At 42.5% G+C, this 12,602-nt stretch overlaps 1 protein-coding gene across 1 annotated transcript in view; it reads left to right on the plus strand.

Moving 5' to 3' along the window:
- The window catches only part of PLCL1 (phospholipase C like 1 (inactive)), a 296,787-nt gene that overhangs the window by 196,189 nt on the left and 87,996 nt on the right, over positions 1-12,602 (plus strand). Inside the window, exons 2-3 of the mRNA XM_040440692.1 lie at positions 8,527-10,998; positions 12,143-12,346. Coding sequence (XP_040296626.1) covers positions 8,527-10,998; positions 12,143-12,346 — 2,676 coding nt within the window. The remainder of the gene's footprint in view (positions 1-8,526; positions 10,999-12,142; positions 12,347-12,602) is intronic.

A 12,602-nucleotide genomic window follows, 5' to 3' on the forward strand; every position in this document is an offset into this window, starting at 1 on the left:
TCAATGGTTCACAGCCTTCCCTGTGTGTGTCTGTATATATAAAAGTAGACGTCAACCACTGAATAGGACCGCCTACTGGACTCCTAAGCCTACACAGTCCAGGGAGTTAAAATAGGGCTTCTCAAACTTATTGTACTGAGGCTTAACCAGTGGACCAAGATGATGTTTGGGCCTTACCATCAGTGGTGGAAATCCATGCCACAGCTACAAATATTGCTCATTGTGTCTCCTGAACTCTGTAGTACATTAAAAGTGCAACAGGAGTTAATTACAATGCTATACCAGAGAACGCTGCCACCTATGAAATGACTTCTGTGACAAGTGTCTGCCCAGCTGTGCCTCACCAACAACCAGGGGTGATCACAGTAGAATTGGGAATCTGGTAGCCTGATCCGAGAGAAGATCAGGCTACCGGAGTTCACAGTATCCAGCATTGCCGGACACAACTGTGTACCGCTGGATCCCCATTGACTACAATGGGATCCGGAGGTGATCTGGCCCGGTTGCCGGCACAAATGTCGGGTTTTGGCCGGACAAATACTGCTGCATGCAGCATTTTTTGTGAAGAGGCTAACGGAATAGCAAAGGCAACTGTGACTGTAGCCTTAGTCCTGCCTTTCAGTTTGAGAAGCACTGATTTAAACAAATAAATTACAAGTTAGGGCGAGTTCACATCACCATTTATTTTTACGTTTTTCTGATCCGTCAGAAGAACAGAAAAATAAAGGGAAGAAAACGGATCCTGAGCAGCAGGAATTTTTTTTTTCATCTAAAATAACGGATCTCAGACGGAAATGGCTCAAACAGATTCCAAATGTGCATAATTGATGCTCAGGATACGTATTTTTTTTTACAGGATCTATTCTTCTGACAGATCAAAAGAATGGAAAAATAAACCCTGATGTGAACTCGCCTTTGTACGGATTATTTTCCTGCAAAACTATATTTCAATCTGTTCAGCTCCCTCTGCTCTCTACTACACTGTCCAAAGATAGGACTGCATGTACAACATGACAGGTTCCCTTTAATTATGCTGATTTAAAGGGTTTGAAGAGAACTCCCCCACTGCCCCCAAGCGGGAGAGAATAATAAAAGAACGTATACTCACCATTTCATCCCCTGCTGTTTTCAGCACAGCAGCTCCGATCCTCACCTCAGGTGAATGTTTATAGAATGAAGTGGCGTAGCTGTATACAACACGTGACCACTGCAGCCAATGACTGACCTCAGACATATATAGGCACAAAACCAATGAGGCCAGTGATTGGCTGCAGTGTACCTGTACCTGTCACCACTGCAGCCTGTAAAGAGAAACTGGAGGTGAGGACCAGAGCCCCAGCATATGTTCGGGAGAAGTGGGGGAGACTTGTTATAACTCAGACAACACAGTGATGCTCCTCAGTGTTACAGCTAGGAAAGTCGCCTGTGCAGTCCTAATATAAAACTGGAACTCATTATTCACTTCGTAATGAATTAATGTTTTTCTCTGTTTAATAATCAAAGCACATTGGGGACGCCTCTCTTTGCCAGTGATTAATGTAACATTGAAATCCGGTTCCACTAGTCTTATAAAATATGCCACCAGGCTTTGAAGTGGGATGAATCAACATATAAATACAATGTGCATTAGCATAGCGTGTGATGAAATGCATAATAACGAAGCAAAAGTTCACCAGAGCAAAATAATTTATCTGTTAAAAGAGCACTTTCCCCCCAAAAAAGAATCACCAGTAAATATACAGTAGGTTCTGGAGCTGTCCTCTCTTATCAAATTCTATTCAGGAAGCATTTACTGTCTAGCCAACATGACTTGGCTGCCTGCGTGTTTTAGAAGGATCCTAGTCTTTCCATTTTATACAGAGTGGCCTTTTTATACGGAGCTGTTTGCAGTCTATTGAAGGAGCACCTGGGTAGTTAAACGGATGCCTCAGATAGATGCCATACAGTGGCATCCGTTCACTATAGAGTTCCATTGTAAAAAAACGTATGTGTTTTTTTACCGGACTGTGCAGGATACAAAAATGTGGTGTGCTGTGTTTTTGTATCCTTTTTTTCTAACGTATATGTCAAACAGGCATAAAACATGATTTGAACCCACCCTAAGTGCCGCTGCCTTCCCGCAGCTTTCCCTAGGCCAGTCACGTCACATTCATTGGTCACATGGCCTAGACACCCGCTCCGCGCTGCACTGTTCCAGCTCTCTGCCACAATGTTCTCCACTGATCACATGGGGTTTCAGAATCCCATATCATTACAGAAAGGGGTTGGCTGCATAGAATGCATTCAAATGGGATTTTCCAATTTTGTAGACTTTTTTTTTAGCATTCAACCTGTCTGTTGTACCTGTTGAAAAAAAAAACCATACTCACTCCCCCCACTGTGCTGTTCCAGCTGTTTGGGTGCTAGGCTCCCTTCAGTGTTCTTCTGGTTCATGTCTTCTAAAGTGGACGGGCTCACATCCAATGACTGTGTCAGTGGTGCCGTGTCCCCAAGAAGCATGTTACCCAGCAGTGATGTGCCATTTGGGGGCACTTCACTGCTAAGGCCTCCTAAAGACCGCTATGAAGAGCCATGGACCCGGGGAGCTGGAATGGTGGGGCACAAGTGAGCATGATTTTTTTTAAGAGGTGCAACAGACTGGGATTAAAAGTTAAAAAGGTCCACAAAGTTGGACAATCCTTTTAAGGCTTATTCATGTGACAAAGTAAAATGCTATTTTAAAAATTGTTTGTAAACTAGTATCTGTCTTAAAGGGATACTTCCATCAAAATTCACATATTAACAAGCTATGTCATTTTCCTTATTTAAAAAAATGTGAATGTATTTTTGGATATCATTTTTTGAAGTCTCTGTGTATTCTCCTTTCTGTCTTGGCTCTTGAACTTCCTCTTTGTTTGGATGTTTAGCATGGCACACAGTCCTATTTAACTCTCTCGGTTAGACCATCGCTTCGACCACAAAGAGTCCTCTGTAGTGACTCAATTACAGCATCACACATTACTGTCAAGGCCTCTGTGGTGTGCGCCGTGACACGGTTGCCATGCATGCTGTTGCCAGCGGCAACGTGTTGTAGTTGCAGCATGTAGGTGCCTCCTCCTTTCTCCTGGGGCCTTCCCTGTCTGGTGCCGGAGGGGTTAATTATCTAGCTGGTGGGGATTTAGGTGTGTCCTGGGTGTGGCCACAAGGTTTATATTGCCTGTGGCCTGTTGGCTGGGTTCAGTGTTCCTCCATCCTTGCTGTGTGCTGGAACTGTGCTTGTCTTGTCTAGTGGTTGTTACATGCCTGGTCTGTTGGTGTCTGTAGTCTGGCATATTTGCTAGACATGTTCCCTGTGTTTTGTGCTTCCGGAAGGGGGTCTCAGGGTTCCCCAGAGGGGGAACCACAAGTCAGTCTGCAGCTCTGCGGGGGCCGCCATGCATCCTGTCTGCATGGGGTTCCGGTCGTCGTTGTTTGCCGCGGCAGGTAAGTGCGAGTTGTTTCTGGGCTCTTACCTGCCGATGCAGTAGCTGTGCACTGTCTGTCCCTTCCCTTGCTGCTAGGCCTGTGAGACTCCTGTTCATCCGTGTCGTGGAAGAACAGGTCGTCTCTCCCCTGCTCCTATTCCAGGAATTATCAGGGCGACTTAGGGTCCGAGGTTCCTGGGTATAAGCCGTCTTACCTCCTGGGTCCGCTTATATGGTTAGGAGTCAGGGCGAAGATTAGGGAAGCTCTAGGAGGTGACCAGCTCCCTTTTCCCAGTGTCCAGGTCTAGATGCTTCCCCATTTTCCCACGTTATACGGTGGGGAGTTTTCCCCCACTGTCCACCGTGACAATTACATATTGCAATGCTCTTCTGTGGGAATAGTTATCTGGGTTTATCAAGAGAACAATAGAGCTGTCATTCTGTTAGCCCAATTCTATACTTTCATAAGGGTTAGGCTGAATGCACACGGCCGAGTTCCGTGGCCGAGAGCGGTCCGTGGTATGCCGGGCTGGATTCCTGTTCAGAGCAGGAGCGCACGGCGTCATTGGTTGCTATGACGCCGCTGCTGTACAGTAATACACTATACGAGTGTATTACTGTACAGCAGCGGCGGCATGAAGCGCACGGCGTCATAGCAGCTAATGACGCCGTGCGCTTCTGCTCTGAACAGGAATCCAGCCCGGCATACCACGGACCGCTCTCGACCATGTGCATTCGGCCTTAGCCTGTAGATAACATCTTCCCCTCATAGTAGCAGTAAACTGACAATGGCTTACCTGCCTATATAGGAGGTCTTATATATATTGGCTGCTACACAAGGACACTACGGTAATTTGTATTTAATTTTCAATAACGTAGTACTGCCAAAAGAAAAAGGAAAAAGTATTCTGTAATTATTGATTAAAATATACTTCTTTCTGAACAAAGTCTTTTTTAAATGTGGCATGGAATGCCAAGTGTGAATATTACAAACTTATAAATAATGGTATAGTCTGCTGAATGAGGATCTATTATGATGGCGGATGTCTAATACTGTACAACAATATGAAAGGGATAATCTAGGGGTGAAAGACTGGTATGCATAATATACTAAAGATGCAATGAAGCTTATGAGAGTTAAACACATTAAGGGTCATTTATGATCAGAAATATGCCTATATTAGGCGTATTTCTGGCGCAGATTGTGGAGCAAAGGTATTTGCGCCACAAACTGCGACTTTTACCCGCTCATGCCATGTCTCAAAGTACAGCGGGGAAGGCCAGCCCATCTCATTCATCATTTTCTCCACCTGTTTTAGGCATAGAAAAAGGTCTAAATGTAAGACAGCTAGGAATCTGGCGTAGATTTAGACCGGTGCTGGATACGTCGAAGTTATGTAGAGGCCTCAATATAAGTTTGGAGGATCCACCGCTAGTGCAGGGGCTCATCAAGACCGGCATCTGAAATGCTGGTCTTAATAAGTGACCCCCATTGTTCTTTGCCCTTGATCAGGAGGATCAGCTAGGGTTTGTGCAGTGTAAAGATATTAATGACCTATTCTCAAGATAAGTGATCAATATCAGATAGGTGGGGGTCAGCCTCCTGGTACCCCTGCTGATCAGCTGTGTGAAGAGGTAGCGGTTCTTATGCAAGGGCTGCTTCCCCTCCCAAATAACCTGCGCATTGTCTTTCGCACGCCGCTACCTCTTCAAACAGCTCATTGGCAGGAGTGCTGGGAGTCGGACCCCTGCCGATCTGATATTGTTGACCTATCCTGAGGATTGGTCATCAATATTTTGCTTTGCACAATCCCTTTAAGACATAGATGTACTACTTTGACATGTTCTATCTTTGTGGCAGATTCACTTGAAGACATTGTGCAGCCCAAGGATAAGCTTCCTGGAGCCTGGATTTGAACTCTGCTATTCCATGGCTCACTTGTGAGCAGTGATGTGTCCTAATGTTTAAATGAAAACGTTGTTGATTTTTCAGTGGGAATATCAGGACACCATCACCATGCCTATCATCAGGCCTGCTACACCACATCCCATATTTTATTCTGTCATCCTGATAGGAATTTGTGAGCACACAGAATAATGGGGAAAGTCTTCGTCCTGTGAATTTGTTTTAGTGTGGTTTTGTGTCTTTTTTTTTTAGGTTCTTTTTTAGCATCCTGCAGTAGATCCAGAACAGCGTTGTCACTTCAATTATAATAGAAGGCACAGTGCTGATGTGTACCGAATCTTAACTTGACGACTCTCCTGTGTTTTTGTCAGGCTGCTAAACAGTAGATGAAATTGTCACCATTTCACCTTTCTTTCGTTGTCACCTTTCGTTGGAACTCTTAGTTGCTTCATACTTTGTGCACAATCATAATTGCATTAGCTTAGAAATACCTTAGTTCAGCATCATTAGTATCTGTGCATACGTAGGAGCAAATATTCAGATAAAAGCATGTTGGCATCTACTGTATTTCCAGAAATATGAGTTTTTGAAAAATGTACTGATACCCCAGTGGATCTAGTAATAACAAGCCATGTGCCTTCTAATTGAATGTTTGTTGTGGATTAGTGAAGAACTTTAGGATCGTCTGGATGTGAACACCCAGGAGAATTGGTTCTGTCTTTATTTTGGAGTAAAAATGGACTTTTCAGTTGTTTTTTTTAACTTGCATGACACATTTATCATTATTCTGTGACAGGTCAAGGTTTTTTTGCTCATACTAAGTCGACTTCAGAAATCCAGCTGTTTGTGAATGTTCTTGTGGAGTGCATTGGTTTTTGGCATTATTTATCATAGGGATTATCTAAAAAAAATTGTCTCAACTGCACCCCACTCCTGACCTGCTGTACTGAGGCAGGGGAAATAAGTCAGAATGTGAAGTGATATGTGCCACTTTCATACATTTGGCTCACAGACCGTTACCCTGTTGATAAATCAGGGCCTTTGTCTTCCAGCTTGGAACCAAAGTATTATTTGCTAGTGGAAGCTCCATCCTGATGTCTCCTCCATATCATGCTGATCTCTTTATAATCTATATTTACATAAAGAAGATAAAACATTGACTATAGACCATTGCTTGTAACTGCTCCAGCTAGATGGTGAAGAAGATGTTCTAACCACAGTCGTATATAAAGATCAAAAGTAGATCATGATTATTAAATATGACCAGGGACTCCACAATGTGCATTAGGAGCCAGTGCTGCTCATTTGCCTCCTTTGTGTGGCTTTTGTCTATGTCAAAGTAATGTTCAAGATTGGGTGAGAATTTGGAAATCTGTCTTGGAATCTGATGCACAGGTACAACAGTAGGGAGTACTTGAAGGTACCACTTTGTAGGCACTTTGTGAATCTTGTATCTGGACCATCTGCACAGCCTAATAGAACAATTCAGAAGCATTATTGGCTTCACTAGCATTGGCATTTAAGAACATCCTCCGGTGAAATCTAGGATTGGTATAGCTCAGGTGTATGGTGTTTATTAGGATAATCCTTTTAGCCATAGTAGCTAACTAAAGTTAAAGCAGTTTTCCCATCTTAGATAATGGGGGCATATTTCTAGGATATGCCCCTATTGTCTGATAGGTGCGGGTCTGATAGGTGCACCTTCCCCGCTCTGTTCTCGGTGTAGGTGCGGGTCCTACAGGTGGGACCTGCACCAATCAGACAATGGTGGCATATCCTAGAGATATGCCCCCATTGTCTCAGATAGGAATACTCCTTTGTCTGTTGTAGAAGGAAGACATCTGCACAAACTTGCCCAAAAGGTGGTTATTTTGTGACCATATCGTCCAACTTATACCATAAAAATAAACCATTAGAATAAGGTATTGATAGTAGAAGGGACGCTTGCTCAATGTGTCTGTACGGATGAGTATGTATACATCTTGATCATTTCTGTTGACCAGGGCAGTATTTTCAGCAGTTTTTTTTCAGTATGCCAGCTTTCTATATAATAATTTTTAGATTGGAATGAATTAATCCTTTTGCTGCATCTTCTCCGTTAATATGTTATGGCAGTATACATCAGTTGCTTTAAGAATTCTAGCACATTTTAAGTAGATTCAGAACAGAAACATGAATAATTAGAAACAAGGAAATATACTGGTGCCGGGTCTCCAGCCTTAGGGCTCATTCAGACTGCCGTATGCTGCCCGCAAAAATGCGGATCCGTTTTTTTGCAGACAGTTCAGCACGTCCGCAAAAAAAAACGCATAGCATTCAGTTTTTTTGCTGACCCATAGACTTCAATGGGGCCATGTACTGATTTTCACTGACAAGTATAGGACATGTTTCATTTGTTTTGCTGAGCCGTGCAATGAAAGAAAAGACCACACAGAAGTGAATGGGACAGCATCTAATCCTCAAAAAAACGGATCCGCATTTTTGCAGAGAGCATACGAACGTCTGAATGAGCCCTTACTGTGCGCTGCACAGGTCACTGCTTTTAATTAACTGATAAAACTGTAATAAACTTTCCATTCATTTTACAACAAATGCTTTACAATAAGCTATCAGTATTAGATTGTGGGGGTCCGACTCTTGGCTCTCTTGCTGATGATCAGCCGTTTAGAGTGAGCAATGCGGCTTCTTCATTGTATAACTTGGTCTGGACGTTGTACTTTTATCAGCACCTGTTCTGGGTATTGCAGATTTGCCCAAATCAAGTGAACTAATCTACTATTAAAAGTACGACATTATGGGGGTCAGACCCTACACCGATCTAATATTGATGGCCTTTCCTAAGGCTATGAAGTCAGTTTTTAAATGCTGGATAACCCCTTTAAGGGTAACTGCACACAGTGCGGATTACGTGCGATTTTTCTGCGCACATTTTCATGCAGAACAAACACAGTTTATGTGCATTTTAATACAGATTTTGTGCATACAAATCCGCGTTGTGTTCACATAGCTAAAACGGTTTGGCTGCCATTTATTGCCATTAAATTAAATTAAATTAAATTCTTCTTCTTCAGTATCTGTTGAAATGCTTTTTTCTACCTAAAAAAATACATTAGAAAAAAAAAATTCCCATGATGTGTTTGGATCTTTATATACATTTTTTTTTGTTTGTTTCTGTAGGATCCTGCAAACCAAAAACCTGGTAGGAAGAAAACTGTATCCTTCAGCAGCATGCCGTCAGAGAAGAAGATAAGCAGTGCCAGTGATTGCATTAGTTTCATGCAAGGGGGCTGTGAATTAAAGAAAGTTCGTCCAAACTCTCGTATCTACAGTCGTTTTTTCACACTTGACACTGATTTGCAGGCTTTACGTTGGGAGCCTTCTAAAAAAGACCCTGAAAAGGCAAAATTGGACCTCTCTGCCATCAAGGAAATACGACTTGGCAAGAACACAGAAACATTCAGGAACAACGGTCTGGCAGACCAGATTTGTGAGGACAGTGCATTTTCAATAATTCATGGAGAAAATTATGAATCTTTAGATTTAGTGGCTAATTCAGCTGATGTGGCCAATATCTGGGTCTCGGGGTTAAGATACTTAGTCTCTCATAGTAAACTACCACTGGACTTGGGCGAAGGTGGGCAGAACACACCTAGATTCAACTGGCTCAAATCCATCTTTGACGCAGCAGATGTAGATGGGAATGGCATTATGTTAGAGGATACAGCAGTTGATCTAATCAAACAACTCTCTCCTGCTATCAAAGAAACCAAGGTTAGATTAAAGTTTAAAGAAATCCAAAAGAGTAAAGAAAAACTTACCACCAGAGTGACCAAAGAAGAATTCTGTGAAGCATTTAGTGACCTTTGTACAAGACCAGAGGTATATTTTCTACTTGTGCAAATTTCCAAAAATAAAGAGTACCTCGATGCAAATGATCTACTATTATTCTTAGAGTCTGAGCAAGGGATGGCTCAGGTAACAGAAGATATGTGTTTGGACATTATACGAAAGTATGAGCTCACTCATGAAGGACGTTTGAAGGGTTTTCTTACCATTGATGGTTTTACTAAGTATCTTTTGTCCCAGGAATGTGATATATTTGACCCTATCCACAAAAAGGTTTGCCAGGATATGACACAACCATTGTCACACTATTATATCAACTCCTCCCACAACACATACTTAATAGAAGACCAATTTAGAGGTCCAGCAGATATTAATGGATACGTGAGGGCACTAAAAATGTCTTGCAGAAGCATCGAGCTTGACGTCAGTGATGGGCCAGATAACGAGCCAATCATTTGCAATCGAAATAGCATGACCTCACCATTAGCCTTTCGTAATGTTGTTGAAGTAATTAACAAATATGCCTTCATCTCTTCTGAGTGTCCTCTTATTCTTTGCATTGGCAACCACTGCTCTATACAACAGCAAAAGGTAATGGTGCAGCATATCAAGAAGATCTTTGGGAGTAAACTCTACACAGAAATGCCTTTGCCAGCAGAGTCCTACCTTCCCTCTCCTGAAAAACTTAAGAAAAAGATTATTGTAAAAGGTAAAAAACTGCCATCAGATTTTAACCTCTTAGAGGGAGAGGTCACCGACGAAGATGAGGAGGCAGAAATGTCTCGAAGAATGTCAGAAGATTACTTTGGAGAACCGAGGTTGATCAAGCTTTGTAGAGAACTATCAGATCTAGTGTCAATTTGCAAATCTGTGCAGTACAAAGATTTTGATGTCTCTATGAAAAACCAAAATTATGGTGAAATATGCTCTTTTAGTGAGAGCCAAGCTAGTCGGATTGCTAATGAGTATCCAGAAGACTTTGTAAACTACAATAAAAAGTTTTTATCCAGGGTGTATCCTAGTCCAATGAGGATAGACTCAAGTAACATGAACCCACAAGATTTTTGGAATTGTGGCTGTCAGCTTGTGGCTATGAATTTTCAGACTCCAGGTCCAATGATGGATCTCAACATTGGTTGGTTCCTTCAAAATGGGGGTTGTGGGTATGTCCTTCGACCATCCATCATGCGAGATGAAGTATCGTATTTCAGTGCAAACACTAAAGGTGTTGTGCCTGGTGTATCGCCTCAGGTTCTTCACATCAAAATCATCAGTGGACAGAATTTTCCTAAACCAAAAGGAGCATGTGCAAAAGGGGATGTGATTGACCCATATGTCTGTATTGAAATTCATGGCATCCCTGCGGACTGTGCAGAACAAAGGACTAAGACCGTGCAGCAAAATGGTGATAACCCCATTTTTGATGAGAGCTTTGAATTTCAGGTAAACCTCCCAGAGTTAGCCATGGTGCGTTTTATGGTTCTTGATGATGACTATATTGGAGATGAATTTATCGGTCAGTATACTATACCCATTGAGTGTTTACAGCCCGGATATAGACATGTGCCTCTGCGCTCTTTTGTTGGAGACACAATGGAGCATGCAAAACTGTTTGTTCACATTGCAATCACCAGCCGAGCAGGAGGTGGAAAAGCTCAAAAACGTGGATTATCTGCAAGGATAGGGAAAAAAGCCAGAGAGTACACAATGCTACGAAACACTGGCCTTAAAGTTGTAGATGACATCTTCAAACTTGCTGTTCATCCTCTGAGGGAAGCCACTGATGTCAGGGAAAACTTGCAGGTAAGAAGTTTTTATGGTCCTTAGCTCATTTGTTTCATTATTCATTAAAGAGTACTCATCACCTATCCTGACATGTTTGTTTTAGTAACTAGTATTTATCTGACATGAGATGACCGTTCTGGAGCATCTTTCCTTACAACTGTATGTTCTAGGTCTAAGAATGAATTGTCAGCAGTCTGCAATGAAGGTCCATCTGAGTGTTACCAGTTCGGGGTGTTACTCTGCACAGTCTGACACTATCCAGTCAGTGCTAGCAGTGTCAGACTGTGCAGGGGTCCTCCCCCCCTACCCAAATTGGTAACCTTTATTGCTGATTGCTGGAAATGTATTCATAGACTTCTAATAGGAATAATAGATGAATGGCACAACAAAGAGTTATAGGAATAGATGCCCCAGTAATGTTATTATATGGGGAATGCAAGTAGTTACTAAAACAGACATGTCAGAAGAGATGACAGGTTCTTCTTAAAGGGGTTTACCCAGAATTAGCATTTATCCCCTATACCCACTGCTGAAACCCATACCGGGCATGAAAACAGGGATCCCATGCCCCCCCCCCCCCCCCCACCATTCCCCCTTATGGTATAAAACATGTGAGGAGGTGATTAAATGGAGCATTAGTTGAGCATGTGCACTGCTCTATTCAAGTGAAGCATTAATTTCATTTTTTGGGATTGGTTAAACAGCAGTTCCATAATTCAGAGTGATTATCCACAATAATTTCCCCACTTACACATGCTAAGGACATGCCTACGAATGCTCGGGCACCCAGTCCACCTGCTTCTGTTTGCCTACCGATTGCAGCGTTGACGTGTGGGTGTATAGCACATGACTGCTGCAGCCAGTCACTGTCCTCAGCGGTATTTACGTGCTGTATACTGCCATATTAAAACTGCAATTTGAAAACAAGCCTCATCAGGTCGTCTGAACCGCCGTTAGAGAGAACAGAGCCAGAGAAAGAGGCAAGTATGGCATCATTTTACAGCATTCGGGGGCATGCCCGGGACTTTTAATTATCTCATACATCCCCTTTAATGCTTCACCCTTTAATTTTACAAGACTATTGCTTTTGTCTGCTACAAACATTTTTCTGGTAGTATGTGTGTTTTACGTCTGTCCTTGTTTCTTATTTGCTCTGCACTAGAATGCACTGGTGTCCCTGAAGGAGCTCTGTGGACTTCCTACCAGCTCCAGCCTCAAACAGTGCATGCTGTCTCTGGCGTCCCGTCTTGTGAATAGCGACAACACACCTTCTGTGAACCTAATCATGAAGGACAACTACCCTTATTTGGAATCACTGGGAACAATACCTGACGTTCAGAAGAAACTGCTCAACGCCTATGAAATGGTTAGTACAGACCTGACTTATATGAATTCTCTTTACTCTCATTATACACTGCCATTTTGTGCCCATGGCTGTGTCCAGTAATTGTCTGTAAGGCCTCTTTCATGCACCGCGGACATATGTTGTACATATGTTGTCCATGTTCTCCATGAACAGTACACGGATCCATTGATTTTAATTTGTTTGTTCACACATCAGTGGTTGTCCACTGACCATGAGTCCGTCAGAAAACAACGACATGTACTACTTTGGTTCGCGA

The sequence above is a fragment of the Bufo bufo genome, chromosome 7 (assembly GCF_905171765.1).
Source record: "Bufo bufo chromosome 7, aBufBuf1.1, whole genome shotgun sequence".
In the NCBI taxonomy this organism is placed as follows: domain Eukaryota; kingdom Metazoa; phylum Chordata; class Amphibia; order Anura; family Bufonidae; genus Bufo; species Bufo bufo.